The sequence below is a fragment of the Rhinopithecus bieti genome, unplaced genomic scaffold (assembly GCF_001698545.2).
Source record: "Rhinopithecus bieti isolate Rb0 unplaced genomic scaffold, ASM169854v2 scaffold_3040, whole genome shotgun sequence".
NCBI classification, from domain to species: Eukaryota; Metazoa; Chordata; class Mammalia; order Primates; family Cercopithecidae; genus Rhinopithecus; species Rhinopithecus bieti.
The window spans coordinates 7933454-7955878 of NW_016804657.1; the positions used below are offsets into that span (position 1 = coordinate 7933454).

General features: G+C 36.2%; 1 protein-coding gene across 1 annotated transcript in view; it reads left to right on the forward strand.

Annotated features, from left to right (window-relative positions):
* The window catches only part of MAN1A2 (mannosidase alpha class 1A member 2), a 175571-nt gene that overhangs the window by 94654 nt on the left and 58492 nt on the right, over window positions 1-22425 (forward strand). Inside the window, exon 8 of the mRNA XM_017869826.1 lies at window positions 5582-5675. Coding sequence (XP_017725315.1) covers window positions 5582-5675 — 94 coding nt within the window. The remainder of the gene's footprint in view (window positions 1-5581; window positions 5676-22425) is intronic.

Here is a 22425-nt window from a genome sequence, read left to right on the forward strand (position 1 = left end):
ATATTATATGTTTCATTCATATGTGGGAGCTAAAAGAAATTGATGTCATGGAGGTAGAGAATAGAATGGTGGTTATCAGAGGCTTGGAAGGGTAGTGAGGAGAGAAGGATAAAAAGGGGTTTTTTAGTGGGTACAAAAGTGCAGTTACACAGAATGAATAAGATCTAATGTTTGATAGCACAATAGAGTGACTCTAACAATGATTTGTTTTATATTTCAAAATAGCTAGAAGAGAAGATGTAGAATGTTTCCAACAGAAGAAATGATAAATGTTTGAAGTAATGGGCATTTCAGTTACTCAGATTTTATCATTACACATTATATGCTAGTATCAAAATATGTACAACTCTTTCATATCCATAAAATTAAAATTAAAATTTAAAATACAAAACTTTATTAAATGACATTGAAGAGGATATAAATAAATGGAGGGATGTCATTTATGTATAGGTAAACAATATCATAAAAATTTCAGTCATCTCCAAATTTGTAGCATAAATTCAGTGCCAGTGAAATCTCTAATGGCCGTTTTCCTCCCAATGGAGCTTGAAAAGACACCTCTAGAATTTATACAGTAAAGAAACATTCTAGACACTTGTGAGGAAAAACACACTGGCTGGATTTACATTGCCCAATTATCAACATTGACAATGTAGTATTTGTTAATAGGGACAAACAGACAGACGAACAGAATAGATAGCCCTTAAACAGACCTACATATATGTAGAAACTTGTTATAACAAGTGTTGCGCTGTGAATTATAATAGTTAATTCCAGGAACATTAAAGGCTTAACTTTAAAAAATAAAACACTGACATTTTGAGAATGAAAAATATATGCCCTTGGGGTAAAAAGGATTTTACAATGGGAAACAAAAAATATTAGCGAGTAAAAATACCCTATAACCCAGCAATTCCATTATTTGGTATGTATATTTACATTATATACATAGAAGCATTGTTTGTATTGGCAATTTATATAATAAAATACAAAACAGTAATAAAATATGGATTATGTTTGTATCCATTAGTTAAAAGAATACGATACAATTTTTATAAAGTTCAAAACAAAGCTGAACAGTATATTGTTTAGGGATTCAAAATAGTTTTGATAAATTGTTGAAGTAAAAATAACATACAGAGATGAATCTCTGAATTAAATGTTTTATTTGGAAGCACAGAATTCCAATTCAGGGCATACACACAGAGTAGGGTGGTTGGTCCTCAATCCATCCAGAAAACAAAGAGAAGGTTGGATGTTTTATTAGAGGAGAAATGTTATGTATCATTTTGAAAGGAAGTGTGTTGACACGAGTAAAGCTTCTAGAAGCTGTCTGGCCCTGATTGGTGACAGCAGTAGGTAAAACTATAATGTTAGGGTTATAGCAGCTGAGCTTGTGGAAAACGTAATTTTTGGAGCTGGTGTTATGTGCCACAGGTGATTTTCCACTGGGCCGTTTGACTCTGAATTAGTTGGGTATGACAAGAATGACCCAATTCATATAATTTGCTTTCACAAAGTCAAGATAATGACAAAAACGAAACTCAAGACTACAGATACATCTGGGATATAGGAAGTAGTATGTGAATGGGCAGTGGTAAACAGACCATCAAAGGTGTTTGTAGTGTTGTATTTCTTAAATTGAGATGGGAGTAGAGATATATATGTATATTCCTTTCTGTTTATGAAATACTTCAACAGAGAAGAATTTTCAGGTAAATACAGCAAAATGGAACTAGATGACAGAATTTTCCCTGTCCTGACTAAATGAATAATAAAAAAAATTAAAGACAGTAAAAATTCATCAAAAGCAATAAAAGAAGGAAAAGATGTAACTTCATGTCATATTTGATAACCAAAATAAAAAAACAAAACAAAAGATTTCTGATTTCTGGCATGAGACATAAGTCTGCCCCCTACCCTATCCTGAAACCTTTTTGGGAAAAGAGAGTCAACAAATTCCTAGTATTCCCTAATCAGTCTTGCCAAGGAGACCAATGCCCAGAGCATCAAATATTTAATTGTCCACAGCTCCAGCAGAGTTCTCACCTCTCATCCTTCTTGAACACACAGCCTTCAAGTGATCAGATAGAAGTACTCTAGCACTCCAGATCTCAAATTGTATCGAGGAAGGGAGAAACACACACACACACACACACACACACACACACACACACACACACACGAAGAACTCAAGGAGAAATCAACAAAGTTCAGGCCAGAACTAACCCTTTTAAATGTGAACAAGATAAAACAAAGCATGGCAATTGTGCAAACATACTGCTGGAAACAAAAGCGGAGTGGTATATAGCATGTAAAAGACTGATAAAGAATCCAGTTTCAAATTTTAAAAACAGTAAAAAAAATAGTCACCATGAGTAATTCATACTATAATAGAAATTAAATTTAACAGAACTCAAAACCAAAATAAAACAATAAAATGATACAAAAATATTGTGGAGCTAAAGAAACAAATGGAGATGTAAAATGATGTATCCCCTAGCTAATAAAATGGGAAATAACAAAGAACTCATGGCACATAGTGAAAAACTGAATTACTTACATGGAATAAAAGCAAGAGATAGTCATAGACAAAACAAAGGAAAAGCAGAGATTTGTAAAATAAACATAATTTAACATATGGTCCTTCTTGAAGTAGAAAACCTAAATCATAGGAATTAACCTGAAAACAGCAAGAAGAAACACTGCTGGGCACAGTGGTTCACATCTGTAGTCCTAGCACTTTGGGAGGCCAAGGTGGGTGGATTGCTTGAGCTCAGGAGTTCGAGACAAGCCTGGGCAACGTGGTGAAACCACTTCTATACCAAAAATTAGCCCTGTGTGATGGCACGTGCTCGTACTCCTCAGCTACTCGGGAGGCTGAGGTGGGAGGATCACTCAAGCCTGGGAAGCGGAGGTTGCAATGAACTGAGATTGAGCCATTGCACTCCAGTCTGGGCAACAGAGCAAGACTCTGTCAAAAAACCAAAACAAACAAACAAACAAAAAAACCCTGCAAATTCCATTTTTAACAAAATTAAGAGATACTTCATATCACCAAATAGGAAGAAAAGTAGGCATATAAGCAGTAAAGATCAGAGAGAGGTTTGGTATAAACAGAAGAGAGGATGTTTGGGGCTGCAGACTAAAAAATACAAAACCAGTAGAGCACAGTTCTCTGAATTAGGTGGTGTAACTTGACTTACAGAACTCAAATTCTCATGAGCAGCAATGAGAACAGGATCACAGGCTGATGGGGAGTACTTCTTTGGACCTTACTAGACGTAATGTGTTGAGAAGCTAGAAAAACAGAATTAAGTAAGGATTCTCACAGATAAGCTGTTTGTGCCTGCAGACTTTGGTGAGAGAAGGGAATGAATGACATTATTATGAGCAGTGCTGCATTTCCAATCTCAAGTGGCTGGGGAGAAGCAAAGTCTAAAAAAACGTATTTATTATAAATAATTGGACTACCTGTTTTTATTTTTTTATTTTATTTTTTTATTTTTTTTTTTTGAGATAGGAGTAATCGCTCGGCCGGCGTTGGATTGCAGTGGCCCGGATCTCAGTCCTGCAAGCTCCCCGCCCCGGGTTTGCCAGATTCTCCTGCCTCAGCCTCCCGAGTAGTGGGAATACAGGCGCCGCCACCATCGCCCGGCTCGTTTGTATTTTTTTTAGTGAGACGGGGTTTCACCGTGTTAGCCGATGGTCTCGACTCCTGACCCCACTCGTGAATCGCGCCGTTCTCGGCCTCCACAGTGCTGGTTAGGCTTGAGCCAGTGCGGCCTTTTTTTTTTTTTTTTTTGAGGACGGCGTCTCGCTCGTCGCGAAGGCTGGAGTAAGTGGCCGGATTCCCTCACTGAAGCTCCGCCCTCCGGGTTTACGCCATTTCCCTGCCTCAGCTCCCGAGTAGCTGGGTCAGGCGCCTGACTCGCCCGGTAGTTTTTTGTAATTTTTAGTAGAGACGGGGTTTACCGTGTTAGCGGATGGTCTCGATTCTGACCCTCGTGATCGCCCGTCTCGGCTCCCCCACAAGTGCCTGGCGCTTACAGGTTGAGCCACCGCGCCCGGCCTATATCTGGACTCTTACCTGGTGTTTTATGTCAAAACTTTCAGGAAAATAGTAATGAGTAATTTGTTAAAAAAGAACAGGTACAGAATTTATACAAAGATATTACCAGAAAAAAGGAAGGAAAATAGTGGCCACAAAATATGTAAAAAGAGCAACTGAAAATTCCGACCAAATATCACCATGAGAGAAAACATAATAAAGATTTCATCTCTGTAGAACAAGTATATAAACAGAGATACAAGTGCTCAGAGACAATAAGGTCTGATGTCAGTAACAAAATATAAGAAAAAATAGTTATCAACAAAGTGAAGGCCAAAATGGAAGCAATACAAAGAAAGACAGTGTTCAAAATATAAGGAGCTTAGATGACAAAATTGAGAAAAACTAGTAAATGTGTGGAAATAAAAAGAGACAAGAGTTAGAAAGAAAATGATAGATAAGGAAGAAAGGCAGAAAGAATTGAATAGTATACAGTTTTTGGATGACAGAAGAGTTAATTTTCTCACCTTTTATAACATCATTCAGAACTATCTGAAAAGTAGTCTATGGAATTTTTCAGATTGAAATTGTTATACATAGTGTTGGTCTCAAACGTGAAAGAACACAGGGAATATAGACAGCATCCTTGAGTCCATTCCTAAAACTACTTAAAGATAAAATCCAGCCAAATGAATGACAATGGGAAACCCTGTGGCAGAAGAATTAATATTGTACTCAAGTCCAGAAAAGTGAAGTATATATCAGGTCCTCTGAAAAAGAAGGGTTTTCCCAAGTCATTTATACCAGCCAGGTTATTCATCAAATGTAATGACAATATTCTCAAACAAATAAGAATACAAGGAACATAACACCTCCTCCCACCCCCAGAGGCTCCCTTAAAAGCACTTACAAAGTTCACCCAATCTAGAGTTGAATCAAAATAAATCCCTAGAAAAGGCTCCAGCTTCTTAATATATTTCACGATTTTCTTTCCCCATTACCCTCAGGAAGATATTTTAAAATTTGGAATTTCAGGAACTTACAGATATCTATTGTGGGAACAATTTTAAAGTTCAACAGTTTGTTTTACTTCATTTACTTTTTGATCTGTTCAATTCAAATTAATACTTTTCAAAATACAATGGCATTTTATGATTCAATTCCTGTGAAGTTATTTCTCTTCTTATATTTGAATATATACGTGTTGACTGTGTCTGGAATGATGTTTATAACTGATGTTTCAGATGGTATTTCTAGGTAGTAGCATGTTGAGATTTAAAATGGTTTCTATCTGTGCTATTTCCTCTGTATTATTTTTATTGCTTGATTTTAAAATAACACATATCTTATAAAAATGACTCATTTAAGAAATAGAAGGCTTTGTTGACGCCCCCCTGCCCCTCCAGCACACACACAAAGACGGGGAATAGGTATAGATTCTGAGTAAGGGAAAACACAGAGCCTACATTAATACCAAGCCTTGATGACACTTATTTTTATTAATTGCATTCTTAATTTTATTTTACTTAGGTTATGCACATTCGGAAACTACTTCAGAAAATGGATCGTCCAAATGGTCTTTATCCAAATTATTTGAATCCCAGAACAGGGCGCTGGGGTCAATGTAAGTATTCTAGTATACCCGAGGCTTTCTTAAAGAATTATTTGTCTGAAAACTCTTTGCTTGATGTAATACAAAGTACACTATGTGGAGTTAGAAACCCTCAGTGTCTAGCCTTGTGGTCTACTGGTGCTGTTCTTAGGCATATTTCTTATCTCTCTTAGCTTCAGTTTTCCCACTTGTGAAATGGAAATGTTAATAACATGTCTCCTAAGAGTATTTTATTTCCTGTATTGTTAAAATATAGTGTGGCAGTTTGAAGGTTGTACTTAAAAACTCTTGTTAATAAATGACCTCTTCATGTAAATAAAACCACCGCTTAAGAGAGGGAGGTAGAGGAGGAGTATGGAAAGCAAACGAATATAGTAGATTACTAGAAGCAGGGCAGTTGTTCTTGGATAAGCCATGTCTATTCATTCATTTTAGAAGAAGGCATCCTGGCCTTCATTATTTACCACTCTCTGTGCTAAGTTCTTAGAAGAGATTGAGATGGAGAAGGAACATAGAGTTTGGGCTGAATTCACAGGCTGGCAGGATAGGCCGACACATAAATGTTATTGTATAGGAAGGTACCAATTGTTACATGAAACTGTGGGAAAAATGATTCCCTCTGCCTGAGGGGAAAGTATTTTGTTTAGGGAGAGGGTAATTTTCTTATTAGAGCTCATTTATTTTGAAGAAATTGATTTTAAAAGTAACAACTAATAAATATTTATGTGGAAATGTGGAACTTGCAGAATTTTAGTAATTGTAGGTTTATCAATGCTATTCTCTTTTAAAGGTTAGGAAAACAAGAACAAATAATAAAGACTGCAACTTTGCCACTAATAAAACATGATTCAGTTATTTTTGAGACTAATAAAATCATAAGTAGTAAATAAGAGACAAAAGTAACGATCGTTTAATTTTAGTATTGAAAGCACTGCTGATTCTGCCAGTAAGAAAATATGCTGGTGTGAGTACCCAGAATAGGAAAACATTTGCCCTGGAATTGTCTTTTTGTACCTTTCCAGGAAATTGTCTTTTATTTTATGAAAGGAAAGCAGATAGGTCAATATAATTATGTCTTTCATGAATCTGGAAATAGATCTCAATCTTTTTTGACTCTTTTTATACTTACTTTTCCTGTTTCCTGAAATTATTTACATATGACTCATTTTCTCTTTATTTTGAAGAAGATAAAAGCTCTAATGCCTAGAATGAGTGGGAATGATATTTTTTTGAAAAACAAAACCCTGAAAGCTGCATTTCTAAAATGTAAAACCATAGTTTTCTTATTTCAGATAAGAGTGACTGAATTGGATGTCTACTTAGTAATTTCGATGAATTCTGTTATCAATCTTTACCCGTGAGTTGTATTGAGATTTGAGAATATTATGATAATACGATGATATACATGAAAAATTATGTTCAGTTCCTGTCTTAGACTTTATGCCAGTGTATATTCTATATGGTATTACTATTTAAATGTAAAAGATGAAATCATAAAAGTACTAAAAACAGAGTTGAATATATAATCATGAAAGCCTTTTCTAAGCATGTCACGTAAAACAGAAACTACAAAAAAAGATGTCAGTTTTTCCTGTATATTATTGTTAACCTCTGTATTAGTCTGTTCTCATGCTGCTGTAAAGTACTGCCTGAGACTGGGTAATTTATAAAGCATAGAGGTTTAATTGACTCACAGTTCCACAGGGCTGGGGAAGCCTCAGGAAACTTACAATTATGGCAGAAGGGGAAGCAAACACATCCCTCTTCACATGGTGGCAGGAAGGAGAAGTGCCAAGCAAAGCAGGGAAAAGCCCCTTATCAAACCGTCAGATCTTGGGAGAACTCACTCACTATCAAGAGAACAGCATGGGGGTAACATCTTCCTGTACCCAGTCTCCAGAGTGTGTACATTTGTATGCTTTTTGAACCACCAACTCATTTCTAGCAGTTTATTCCGAATAAATTTTCAGAGCTATATATTAAAGTTTATTTACAACAGTCTTGGGGTTGTTTATAATAGGGATAATTTGGAAACAATCTGAAGCAGTCCGGTCTAACAGAACTTTCTGTAATGAGGAAAAGATTCTATTATCTGTGTTATCCAATACAGTAGTCACTAGCCACATGTGACTCTTGAGCACTTGAAATGTTGCTAGTATGATTGTGGAATTACATAGTAAATTTTACTTTAATTAACTTACATTTAATTAGCTACTTGTAGCTTGTGCTTCTACATTGGACAGGGCAGTTTTTAAATGTCTTGTAATAGGGATTTGGTTAAATACATTTTGGCCTGTCCAGATACAGTATATTATGCAGCCATTAAAAGTTATATTTTAGAATACCTGACATAGATAAATATGACATATCTAGAAAGATATTTAGAAAAGGAGAGGAAACACTATAGCAATAGAAATCAAAGTGTTATATGTGGTTTTCTCTGAATTACTGTTTTTATTTTCTCCTTTTCATTTACTGTTACTATCCAAATTTGATTATGAACATCTATTACTTTTGATGTTAGCTTAAAACATTTTAAATAAAAGAAAATCCCATTTTCCATACCAGTATAAGGATACTTAAAACAGTAAATGACAGTTTGAGAATTGCCAGCCTTGAAATGATCAAAAGTAGAGCATTGATGACATGGAGGCAGGAGAACTGCTTGAACCCGGGAGGCGGAGGTTGCAGTGAGCTGAGATTGTGCCACTGCACTCCAGCCTGGGTGACACAGCGAGACCCTCTCTCAAAAAACAAAACCAAAACCAAAAAACAGAACTCTTTCTCTTCAGCATTGTGTTGAGAAAACGGGATAGCCCCGTGAAAAATAATGAAGTTGAACCCTTAGTGTATATTATCTACAAAAATTAACTCAAAACAGATCAAAGACTCTAAATTTGAGAACCAAAACTATAAAACTCCTAGAAGAAAACATAGGGGCAAATCTTCATGACCTTTGATTTGACACTGGATTCTTCAGTATGACACCAAAGGCACAGGTAACAATACAAAAATAAAAGATAAATTGGATTTGATTAAAATTGAAATTTTTTTGTGCATCAAAGGATACTATCTGTGAGAAAGAAAGACAACCCACAGAATGAGAGAAGATATTTGCAAATCACATGTCTTTCAAGGGTGTATACACAGAATATGTAAAGAACTCCTACAACTCAGCAACAGAAGGCAAACTACCTACAACTCAACAACAGAAGGCGAACTACCAAATTAAGTAATGGGTGAGGACTTGAATAGTCATTTCTGCAAAGAAGATAAGCAAATGGAAAATAAGTACACAGAAAAGATGATTAACATTAAAATGCAAATCAAAACTCAATGAGATACCACTTCACCGCTACTAGGAAGACTGTAATCAAAAGGATGAAAAATAAGCATTGGCAAGGATGTGGAGAAATTGGAACCCTTGTACACTGCTAGTAGGAATGTAAAATGGTGTAGCTACTGTAAAAACCTAGCAGTTCCTTAAAAAGTTAAACATATAATTACCATATGACCCAGCACTTCCATCTCCTCTGTATATACCCAGAAGATTTGAAAACAAAGAAGACTCAAACAGATACTTGTATCCCAGTGTTCATTACAACATTATTTATGATATCCAAAAGGAGGAAGTAACTCACATGTCCAACAGACGAATGGGTAAACAATATTTGAGTATAAACATACCATGGACTATCCATAAAAAAGAATGAAGTTCTGATACATGCTATAATATAAACGAACCTTGAAAACATTAATGCTAATCAAAAAAAGTCAGTTGCAAAAGAACAAATATTGTATGATTTCACTTACATCAAATATCTAGAGTTGTCAAATTCATAGAGACATAAAGTAGATTAGAGTTGACTGGAAGCTTTAGATGAGAAGAAAGTGGAGAGGAGAATGGAGAGTTATTGCTAGAGTTTCTCTTTGCAGTGATGAAAAGTTTTGGAAATAGGTGGTGGTGATGGTTTTACAGCACTGTGAATATAATTAATGCTACTGAATGGTACACTTTCAAAATAGTTAAAATGGCAACTTTTGTGTTATATACATTTCATCACAATAAAATTTATAACAAAAAAGATAACTTTTATTCCTCTGTGTTTTCCTCACAAAATAAATTCAAATTACTTTATAATATATTCACTCTCAGCAGTTTTTAATTTCGATGTTATAGAAAGAGCCATTCACTGGTTATTTTGGCAGAAGATCTTTAAAATCCTAGTGAGCTGCCCTGATATCCTTTTAACAGCTGTAGTCCTTACAAAATTGTCCAATTTGTTCCTTTTAATGTTTTTGTATATTTTATATCAGCTTCTGAAAAGTGTATCAAATTTTATTATTTTTGAGCAGTATACATCTGTCATATTTATAAATAGTCTGCAAAACAAACATTTAATTGAACTGAAATTTAACAATTCAGCTTTGGCTAACTGTATTATAATTAGAGTAATGATAATGTCTGTGACTTGCACATAGCAATCACAGAGAATAATTACTGGTAATTATGTTCAGGAAAAGTACTTGGCAACAGACAGATAGAATATAGTAAGAAACCTAGATTTAAAGGCGCAAATTACTAGTTTTTGTTTTCTTATTCTAAACTTTAATATTTTTACTGATTCCTAAGCCCCACAATACTTAACCTATGCTCATTTAATGATTAACAGTGAAGAAAATATTAGAATATCCAGTCATTACTGATTTCACTTGTTTTTATATTACTAATTTATAATTGTGCGAAAAAACAAGAATGAACATGTTATTTTGGAGTTAGAAAATGAATTCTGATTGTCTTGCTTAATAATTTAGATAATTTATTTAGCTTCTCTATGCATCTTTATCTGTTCTAATTGTACTTGTTTAATAGAAAATTCATGTGGGTCATATTTATGAGAAAATATATTTGAAAATGCTTCAAATTGGTTTTTACTCTAGAATTTCCTATAAGACTTCAAGAAATAGCTTCTGTTAGAAACCTGCCATTAACTGTATAACGTGTTGAAATAAATCATGTGAATCATTGCTATTTAGGAGTGTTTTATAATATATTATCAATTTCTGAATATCAAAAGGACCTTAGAGTGACATGGTTTATCAAATTTGACATGTAGGCATATACTCTACAGGAAAGAGAAGTAGCTTCAAGTTCCTTAGTGCTATCCTTTTGCTTTAATGTAATTTCAGATGGCCTGTAAAGCAAGATGAACAGAATTCTCACTTGAGAAGGGTTTTTTTTTGTTTGTATATTTTGTTTTTATTGAAGATAATTGACAAGAAAATGTAATATTCTCTGTACTGTTCGATAATAAGGTTAATTTTGTTTTAATATGATTTGTTATAACGTTTCCAATTCACATTCTTCCTTTTGCACTCAGTGAATATATACTCTCTTAAAAGTTAAACAAGGCGTAAACCATCAGGTGTCGTATTCAGACACTGACAAGAAACCGGACCAGGTTTTGAGAAAACTAATGAGAGAACAAGATCACTTTTATTCTATTAAAACTGTCTATAAAACACATTGTAATAAATAGGCTAAATTAAGAAAAGGAGGCTGGGCGCGGTGGCTCAAGCCTGTAATCCCAGCACTTTGGGAGGCCGAGACGGGTGGATCACGAGGTCAGGAGATCAAGACCATCCTGGCTAACACGGTGAAACCTCGTCTCTACTAAAATATACAAAAAAAAAAATAGCCGGGCGATGTGGCGGGTGCCTGTAGGCCCAGCTACTCGGGAGGCTGAGGCAGGAGAATGGCGTGAACCCGGGAGGTGGAACTTGCAGTGAGCTGAGATCCGGCCACTGCACTCCAGCCCGGGCTACAGAGCGAGACTCCGTCTCAAAAAAAAAATAAAATAAGAAAAGGAAAGGCTTAAAGCAGAAGGACATACTAGAAAGCCAATATAATATGGATCTGGATCTAGGATAGCTGTCTGTGGGAGTGGTAGCCATTGTAGATTTTATCTTTTCCTTTGTATCCTACATTCATTCTTCACTAAGTCTTGTCAGTTCTATTTCTAAAATATTCTTTTCCCCATTTTAATTGTACCTTTTTCCATTTGGAATACCTTCCGCCTTCTCTATGTCCTCTTATCAATAAATTCCTACCTATTCAATTAAAACAGAAAAGGAAACTTCTAAGTTAAATAAGCTCTTTAAATATAGTAGTCTCTCTTGCAATCACCTGTTAGGGAAAAGGAAAAATATTGGGGTATATATATAAATACCCATTAAAAGATTAATATCAATTTCATGTGTGATAGTACTAGAGGAATATATTTTCTCTACAGGATGTTTGCATTCATTAATTTCACTGATACTAAATATCAGCCACTGTTCCAGATGCTGGGTATATAGATAAGAACAAGTAGACAGTGTCCCTAATACCTTTGGAGAACTTACATTCTACTGAAGAGATACGAAATAAACAAATAGATGATGTGATGTAATATAATAAGAATTTCTTTTTTCTTAAAGCACTTTTAGGACAGTACATTCTTTTGCTTTTCTCGTAGCCTTACTTAGCGTCATGCTTCACTCAGTCTTTTTACTATTATTAGTCTTCTACTTTACTCCTAGCCTCTTAGTGTTAGAATGCCCTAGAGCAAGCTTGCCCAGCCTGTGTCCCTGGATGACTTTGAATGCAGCCCAACACAAATTGATAAACTTTCTTAAAACATGAGTTTTTTTTTTTTTTTGTGCAATTTTTATAAAGCTCATCAGCTGTCGTTAGTGTTAGTGTATTTTATGTGTGGCCTAAGACAGTGCTTCCAGTGTAACCCAGGAAGGTCAAAAGATTGGTGGACAACCCTGCTATAGAGGTCAGTCCTCCATTCTCTCTTCTCTCCAGTGTCATAGTTTTAAATACCATTTACATGCTGGCATCTCTCAAATCTAGAACTCCAGTCCTCGCCTTGTCCTTGACCTCTGTATTCATATATCCAATTACCTACTTGACATTTTTACTTAAATATCTTATAGATACCTGAAACTTAATATATCTGTAAGTGAGCTCTTCATAATAATTCTATCCACCTCAAAACCTGTTTTTCCTCCAGTCTTTCCCATTTCAGTTAATGGCAGGTCTATTCTTGCTTATGTCATAAATCTTGTTGTCATCCTTTACTTCTTTATCTCACACCCCACTCCAGTTTCTCAGCAAATTCTGTTCTGTCCGCCTTTGAAATATGACTAGATTCAACTGCCACTACCCTGAGCCAAGTCACCATGTCTTGCCTGGATTGTTATAATAGCATCCTAATTGGCCTTTCTGTTTCTTCCTCTGCTCCTTTTAGTCTATTCTTAATACAGGAGCCAGTATTTTTTTTTTACAAAGTAAGTCACATTATGCCATTTTGTGCAACTCTTCATTACTTTTCATGTCAGAGTAAAAGCCAAAGTCCTTTTGGGGCCCCGTGATCTGGCTCTTACTATCTCTTTTCCTTGATTTATTCTTCTCAAACTACATTGGCCTTCTGTCACTTGAATCCACTAGGCACTTCACCACCACAGAGCTGTTGCAGCCACTACTCCCTTTGCTTGGAATGGTTTTCCCAGAGATATTCACATAGCTCAATCCCTCACTTTCTTCAGGTTTTTTTTACTCAAAAGTTACCTTTTCAATGAAGTCTTTCCTGGTCACCTTACCTGATAAGCGGAAGTACAGAAAATTGAAAGTTATGTTTTATAGATTCCTTCCACTGAGTGGTCCATATTTTCTCTGTGAATTAGAAGGCATTTAACTGCTGATAGGAAGGAAGAAAGTAGAGCAGTAGGGGACTTATGACAAAGAACAAATATCTTCTTCAGGAAATAGGAAAGAACACTAATTAAGGAGTTATAGAAAAGTTGACAGGCAGTGTTGAGGCTCGTGTTGATGGTGAAAATGATAAATTTGGAGATAATAGTAAAACAGACTGACAGCTGGGCTAATCCACAGTTGATGTTTACCTGATTGGGTACAATAGGAGAACAATGGAGTAAGGTTCTTGAATGGTTAGACAAGACGAATTAGCTGTTGCTTCCTTTCCTATTCAACCTGACTGCATAGGATCCAAACTTATTTGAGAGTATATGTATGTATACTTTTCTCTTTCTCTTTTATCTAACAAATCCCAAAACTTGTTTCAACCCAGCCACCTATTTTCCCACTTATATACAGAGTCAACTAAACATTGCTGGTGAAAATTACAGTACAGGTTAAAGTTATTGTAAACTTACAATTTCCAGTTTTATGTAGATCACTAGTATTCCATGAGTTTTTTTTTTTTTTTACTTTGATCAATTTACTTTCCTATTCTTTACTCTCCGTAAGTCTTCTATGTAACCCTTCTGTCCGTCTCCAACTCTTCTTTTGACCATTTGTCTATTCTCAATTTCCTAGGCAATTTTAGTTTAGATATATCTTTAGTAAAAATAGTATTTATATAGGCTTTACACATTTCAGTTTGAGAGTCTCAGTGTTTGAAAAACAGACAAAACAACTAAATTTGTGGAGGTTACTGATAGCTTTGGACTAATTCCAAATATCCTTTGGTTTTGTTTGTTTACTTTTGAAAAACTACTTTATTAAGGTATAATTTACATATAAACTGTACATATTTAAAATGTACAACTTGGTGTTTTATAATATGTGTACCCCTGTGGAAATCATGATCACAGTCAAAATAGTGAACATATCTATCACCCCTTTCCTCATACCCTTTCGTATTCCTTCTCTCAACCTTCTCCCTTCCCCCTCCCCCAAAACAACCACTGATCTGCTTTCTGTCATTAAAGATTGGGTTACCTTTTCTAGAATCTTATATAAATGGCATCCTTTGTATTTACTCTTTATGTGACTTCTTTCAGCGTAATTATTTTGAGATTGATCCATGTTGTGTGTATCAGTAGTTCTGAGTGGAATTCCACTGCATGGAATACCACAGTTTGTTTATCCATTCACCTGTTGATGGACGTTTAGGTTATTTCCGGTTTGGGGCTATTACAAATAAAGCTGCTATGAATACTGACTTACACACCTTCATATATTCTCATTTCTCTTGGGTGAATACTTAGGAATAGACTGCTTTTATCAAATAGCAGATATGTATGTTTAACTTTTTTAAGGAACTACCAAGTTGTTTTCCAGAGTACATATACCATGTTACATTGCTATCAGTAGTGTTTCTCCATATACCTGCCAACACTTGATATGGTCAGTCTTTTAATTTTAGCCATTTTATTTCGTTTTCTTTTCTTTTTTTTAAATTATACTTCAAGTTCTGGGGTACATGCACGGAACGTGCAGATTTGTTACACAGGTATACATGTGCCATGGTGGTTTGCGGCACCCATCAACTCATCATCTACATTAGGTATTTCTCCTAATGCTATTCCTCCCCTAGCTCCCCACCCCTAACAGGCCCCGGTGTGTGATGTTCCCCTCCCTGTGTCCATGTGTTGTCATTGTTCAACTCCCACTTAGGAGTTGATGTTCTGTGTTTTGTTTTCTGTTCCTGTGATAGTTTGCTGAGAATGATGGTTTTCAGCTTCATCCATATCCCTGCAAAGGACATGAACTCATCCTTTTGTTTGTTTGGCTGCATAGGATTCCATGGTGTGTATGTGCCACATTTTCCTTATCCAGTCTATCATCGATGGGCATTTGGATTGGTTCCAAGTCTTTGCCATTGTGAACAGTGCTGCAATAAACATATGTGTACATGTGTCTTTATAGTACAATGATTTATAATCCTTTGGTTATATACCTAGTAATGGTATTGCTGGGTCAAATGGTATTTCTGGTTCTAGATCCTTGAGGAATTGCCACACTCTCTTCCCCAGTGGTTGAACTAACTTATACTTCCACCAACAATGTAAAAGCATTCCTGTGTTTCCACAACTTCTCCAGCATTTGTTGTTTCCTGACTTTTTAATGATCATCCTTCTAACTGGTGTGAGATGGTATGTCCTCGTGGTTTTGATTTGCATTTCTCTAATGACCAGTAATGATGAGTTTTTTCATATGTCTGTTGGCTGCATAAATGTCTTCTTTTGAGAAGTGTCTGTTCATATTCTTTGCCCACTCTTCGATGAGTGTTTTTTTTTTTTTTTTTCTTGTAAATTTAAGTTCCTTGTAGATTCTGGATATTAGCCCTTTGTCAGATGGATAGATTGCAAAAATTTTCTCCCATTCTGCAGGTTGCCTGTTCACTCTGTTGATAGTTTCTTTTGCTGTGCAGAAGCTCTTCAGTTTAGTTAGATCCCATTTGTCAATTCTGGCTTTTGTTGTCATTGTTTTTGGTGTTTTAGTCATGAAGTCTTTGTCCATGCCTATGTCCTGAATGGTATTGCCTAGGTTTTCTTCTAGGGTTTTTATGGTTTTAGATCTTACGTTTAAGTCTTTAATCCATCTTGAGTTAATTTTTGTGTGAGGTGTAAGGAAGGGGTCCAGTTTCAGTTTTTTGCATATGGCTATCCAGTTTTCCCAACACCATTTATTAAATGGGGAATCCTTTCCCCATTGCTTGTTTTTGTCAGGTTTGTCAAAGATCAGATGGTTGTAAATGTGTGGCATTATTTCTGAGGCCTCTGTTGTGTTTCATTGGTCTATATTTCTGTTGTGGTACCAGTACCATGCTGTTTTGGTTACTGTAGCCTCGTAGTATAGTTTGAAGTCAGGTAACATGATGCCTCCAGCTTTGTTCTTTTTGCTTAGGATTGTCTTGGCTGTACAGACTCTTTTTTGGTTCCATGTGAAATTTAAAGTAGTTTTTTCTATTTCTGTGAAGAAAGTCAGTGGTAGCTTGATGGGGATAGCACCGAATCTATAAATTACCATGGGCAGTATGGCCATTTTCATGACATTGATTCTTCCTATTCATGAGCATGGAATGTTTTTCCATTTGTTTGTGTCCTTTCTTATTTCCTTGAGCAGTGGTTTGAATTCCTGGATGCATACACCCTCCTAAGACTAAACAAGGAAGAAGCTGAATCCCTGAATAGACCAATAACAAGTTCAGAAATTGAGGCAGTAATAGCTTATCAACCAAAAGAAGCCCAGGACCAAACAGATTCACAGGTGAATTCTACCAGAGGTACAAAGAGGAGCTGGTACCATTCCTTCTGAAACTATTCCAAACAAGAGAAAAAGAGAGACTCCTCCCTAACTAATGAGGCCAGGATCATCCTGTTACCAAAACCTGGCAGAGACACAACAAAAAAAGAAAATTCCAGGCCAATATCCCTGATGAACATCGATGCAAAAATCCTCAATAAAATACTGGCAAACCGAATCCAGCAGCACATCAAAAAGTTTATCCACCATGATCAAACTGGCTTCATCCCTGGGATGCAAGGCTGGTTCAGCATACACAAATCAATAAATGTAATCCATCACATAAACAGAACCAATGACAAAAACCACATGATTATCTCGATAGATGCAGAAAAGGCCTTCGACAAAATTCAACACCACTTCATGCTAAAAACTCTCAATAAACTAGATATTGATGGACCGTATCTCAAAATAATAAGAGCTATTTATGACAAACCCACAGCCAATATCATACTGATTGGGCAAAAACTGGAAGCATTGCCTTTGAAAACCAGCACGGAGATAAGGATGCCCTCTCTCACTACTCCCATACAACATAGTACTGGAAGTTCTGTTCAGGGCAGTCAGGCAAGAGAAGGAAATAAAGGACATTCAAATAGGAAGAGAGAAAGTCAAATTCTCTGTTTGCAGATGATATGATTGTATGTTTAGAAAACCCAATCGTCTCAGGCCAAAATCTCCTTAAGCTGATAATTTACTGCAGCAAAGTCTCAGGGTACAAAATCAATGTGCAAAAGTCACAAGCATTTCTCTACACCAACAAACAGAGAGCCAAATCATGAGTGAACTCCCATTCACAGTTGCTACAAAGAGAATAAAATACCTAGGAATCCAACTTACAACTGATGTGAAGGACCTCTTCAAGGAGAATTACAATTTTAGCCATTTTAATAGATGTGTAGTGGTAACTCATTTTGGTTTTAATTAGCAGTTCCCAAATGACTAATGATGTTGAACATCTTTTTATATACTCTTTGCTGTCCATTTATCTTCTTTGATGAATTATCTGATCAAACCTCTTGTCTACTGCCTATTAAAAAACAGATTTTTTTTTTAATTTTTGAGTTTTGAGATTTCAGTATATATTCTGGATACAATTCGTATATCAGATATATTCTTGGAAAGTATTTTCTCCCAGTCTATGGCTTGTCTTTTAATTCTCTTAATAGTGTTGAAAAGCAGAAGATTCTAATTAGGAAGTCCATTTTTCCAATTTGCTCTTTATGAATTGTTCTTTTATGTCATATCTAAGAAATATTTGCCTAACCCAAGCATGCTTAACCCAAGCACACAAAGGTTTCTTCCTATGTTTTCTTCTAAAAGTTTATAGATGCAGGTTTTGTATTTACATCTGTGAGACCTTTTGAGTTGACTTTTCTATAGGGATCAAAGTTTTTTTTTTTTTTTTTTTTTTTTTGTTCTTTCTCAATAGTTGTTTTTGCTCTCTAGGTCCTTTGCATTTTCTTTCTTTTTTTTCTTCTTCAACTTTTGTTTTAAATTCTGGGCTACATGTGCAGGATGTGCTTGTTACATAGGTAAATGTGTGCCATGGTAGGTTGCTGCACAGATCAACCCATCACCTAGGTATTAAGCCCAGCATCCATGAGGTATTCTTCCTGATGCTCTTCCTCCTCCTATACCTCCCAGCAGGCCCCAGTGTGTGTTGTTCCCCCATGTAGCCATGTGTTCTCATCATTCTGCTCCCACTTACAAGTGAGAACATGTGGTGTTTGGTTTTCTGTTCCTGTATTAGTCTGCTGAGGATAATGGCTTCTAGCTCCATCCATGTCCCTGCAAAGGACATGATCTTGTTCCTTTTTGTGGCTGTATAGTATTCCATGATGTGTAGCTGAATAGTGTTCCGTGATGTGTATGTACCACATTTTTATGCAGTGTATTATTAATGGGCATAGGTTGATTCCATGTCATTGCTATTGTGAATAGTGCTGCAGTGAACATAAGCTTGCATGTATCTTCATAATAGAATGATTTATATTCCTTTGGGTATATATCTAGTAATGGGATTACTGGGTTAAATGGTATTTCTGCCTCTAGATCTTCAAGGAATCACCACATTGTCTTCCACAATGGTTGAAATAATTTACACTCCCACCACCAGTATAAAAGCATCCCTTTTTCTCCGTAACTTCACCAGCATTTTTTAATTTTGACTTTTAATCATTCTGACTGGTGTAAGATGGTATTTCATTGTGGTTTTGATTTGCATTTCTCTAATGATCAATGATGTTGAGCTTTGGATCAGTTTGATAAATTGATCAGTTTGGGATTGATTTTGAGTGAATGCTTATTCTTATTGTGCATTATTTTTTCTGCCTCTGCATGCCTGGTAATTTTTGACTAGATTCTAGGTGCTGGATACTTTTTTTATCCCTAGAAATCTTGTTGAACTTTGTTTAGGGATACAGTTAAGTTACTTGGAAATAATTTGACCTGTTTCCTATTTTGCTTTTAGGATTTTTTAGGTGAATCTGGTGCATTGCTCAGTGAGGCAAGATCTTCCTGAGTACTCTGCTAAATGTCCTGTGAATTATGAATTTTTCTTGTCTGGCTGGTGTGAACATCCACTGTTACCAGTAGGCTCTTTGTAAGCACCAGGCAGTGTTCCTGCTGGTCCTTTCATGTGGTTCTTTCCGTTGTCTTAGGTAGTTTCTTCACATGCATGTGCTGCTCAGTACTCTCCTGAATACTCAAGAGAGATCCTTTGCAGATCTCTGGGGTTCTCTTTCTGTGCACGTCTGTTCTTTCTGGTATACTGTTCTATAAACTGTAGCTCCCTCAATCTTTCCAGACTCAGTCATATTTCTTAAACTTAGAGAGTCCATAGGTCTATGCCTTAATTTTTTCTCTCTGTGCCTTTGCCTGAAAATTTTCTTGATGCAGTAATTTACGGGCAATAATGGGACTCACTTTGTTTGTTTTCCATCACTTAGCGATTACTATCCTCTGTTGTCTGATGTTCATTGGGTTGAAAACCAGTGTTTCATGTATTTTTTCCAAAGTTTTGGTTGTTTTAGGTTTCAGGTTAAGCTCAAGTACCCATTACTCTATTTTAGCCAGAAGCACTTTTTTTAAAACAAGTCAATTCCTATTATGTTATTTTTCCTCCTATTTACTGGCCATTCTTAAAATATCCTACCCCATGCTGCCTCATTTTTTTACTCATTTGAATATTTGTATATATGTATATTTCCATCTTTTTCTAACAGTTGCCTTTGAATTTTAACTTAGTCTTGTTTATATTTTTTCTAACAACATCTAGACTTAATCATTACTGTATCTTCCCTCTGAACAACATGAAAACTTACGTACTTTCACTGCCCCATTGCCCAGCCTTATCATGAACTTGAGGTTCAAAGAGTTAATCTCTCTTTTCATTATTGCTTTTTGCACACTCCATTCTACTCTCCTATATTTTTTGCTTTAATTTTTAGAACACTTCCTCTAGGAGTTTCTAATGGTTTGTCACCATACACCTTTCCCTCAATCCCACCCCAGTGACCTTGCTTCCTAAGTCAAGGTGAAAGAAAAAATCCTTCTGCAAATAATGTCTTTACCTATAAACTCATTTATTTACCCACTTGATCTTCTGTTTCTCCAGTCTCAGAGCATCCAGCATTCATTGTTCTGTCCAGTATTTATCCATTGACCTGTGCTCTGGATCCTATCTTCTCTCAACTCTTGAACATTTTCTTTTTTGGTGTTTCCATTCACTTATGCTATATATTAAACTTCTTGGTTCCTTTCTCATAGCCAGTAGGTCCCTCTCTCTACTTCAACTGTTTTTCAATGCCATAGATTCCTTCTGGCAAATACTCTGTACTTCTTCTTCATGTCTTGGTAAAGCCTATTTAAAAAAAAAAAAAAAAAAGAATAGTCTGTCTTTCTTGTTTGCCTTCTGTTCACTTCTCAATACATTGCATTCTGGGCTCTGCTCCCCCTCATTTCACTAAAAGTAATTTTACCCTCTGACTGTCTTATAGACTAGTCCAAGAAAGGACAGTGTATTAGGTATTGCTGTATTAAAAACCCCTCTAAAATTTAGTAGCTTAAAACAATTTTTTATTTATCGAGGGAACCCGCCCCCAATATTTCAAAGTAGATTCTTTCTATTTTCCGTAAGTGTCAGCCAGCTGAGAAATAAAGAGAAAGAATACAAAAGAGGAATTTTACACCTGGGCTGCTGGGGTGATATCACATATTGGTAGGACCATGATGCCCACCTGAGTCTCAGAGCAGCAAGTTTTTATTCAGGGTTTAAAAAGGGGAGGAGGTGTAAAACAGGGAGTAGGTACAAAGATCACATACTTCAAAGGGCAAGAAGCAGAACAAAGATCACATGCTTCTGATGGAACAGGACAACAGGCAAAACAGAACCACTGATAAGGGTCTATGTTCAGCTGTGCATGTATTGTCTTGATAAACATCTTAAACAAAAGAAAACAGGGTTCAAGAGCAGAGAACCGGTCTGACCACAAATTTACCCGGGTGGAGTTTTTCCTTACCCTAATAAGCCTGAGGGTAGTGCAGGAGACCAGGGCGTATCTCAGTCCTTATCTCAACCACATAAGATAGGCACTTCCAGAGCAACCATTTATAGACATCTCCCCCAGGAATGCATTCCTTTCCCAGGGTATTAATATTAATATTGCTTGCTAGGAAAAGAATTTAGCAGTATCTCTCCTACTTGCAAGTCCGTTTATAGGCTCTCTGCAAGAAGAAAAATATGGCTCTTTTTGCCTGACCCCACAGGCAGTCAGACCTTATGGTTATCTTCCCTTGTTCTCTAGAAATCGCTGTTATTCTGTTCTTTTTCAAGGTGCACTGATTTCATATTGTTCAAACACACGTTTTACAATCAATTTGTACAGTTAACACAATTATCACAGTGGTCCTGAGGTGACATACATCCTCGGCTTATGAAGATAACAGGATTAAGAGATTAAAGTAAAGACAGGCATAAGAAATTATAAAAGTATTATTTGGAAGCTTATAAATGTCTGAGAAATCTTCACAATTCATGTTCCTCTGCCGTGGCTCCAGCCGGTCCCTCTGTTCAGGGTCCCTGACTTCCTGCAATATTTATTTCTCTGGAATCAACAGGTTGCCTGAGTGATTGTGCTGATCTGGCTTGGGCTTTGCTTATCTTATCTGGATTTGTTCATGTGTCTGCAGGTAGATGACAAGTTGGCTAGAGGCTAGCTTGGCTCCACTGGGGAGGACTCTGATCTGCTTCATGTGGTCTCATCATCTATCAGGAGATACTATGCTTTTTACATGGTAGTAACAGTTTCACAAAAAGGAGTGGAGCATGCAAGGCCTCTTGAGGCTTAGGATTGAAACTGGCACACTGTTACTTTTTACCAGATTCAGTTAAACAATGCAAAATGCAAGGCCAGTCCACTTTCAAAGGATGGAAATGTGTTTCATGTTCTTTATGCAGCTTCTTAAATGTTGATATTCCTAGGAATTTCTTCTTCTAACCCTTTCCATTGTGCCTCACCAGCCTCATCTCTTTTTACAGGATGACGAACTTTGCCCTGTATATTGGTGACACCCAAATCAGCAATTAGCAAGCTATGGGAGACCAGTCTGTGGCCTATTTTTATATGGCCCACTAGCTTAGAATGGTGTGTGTATGTG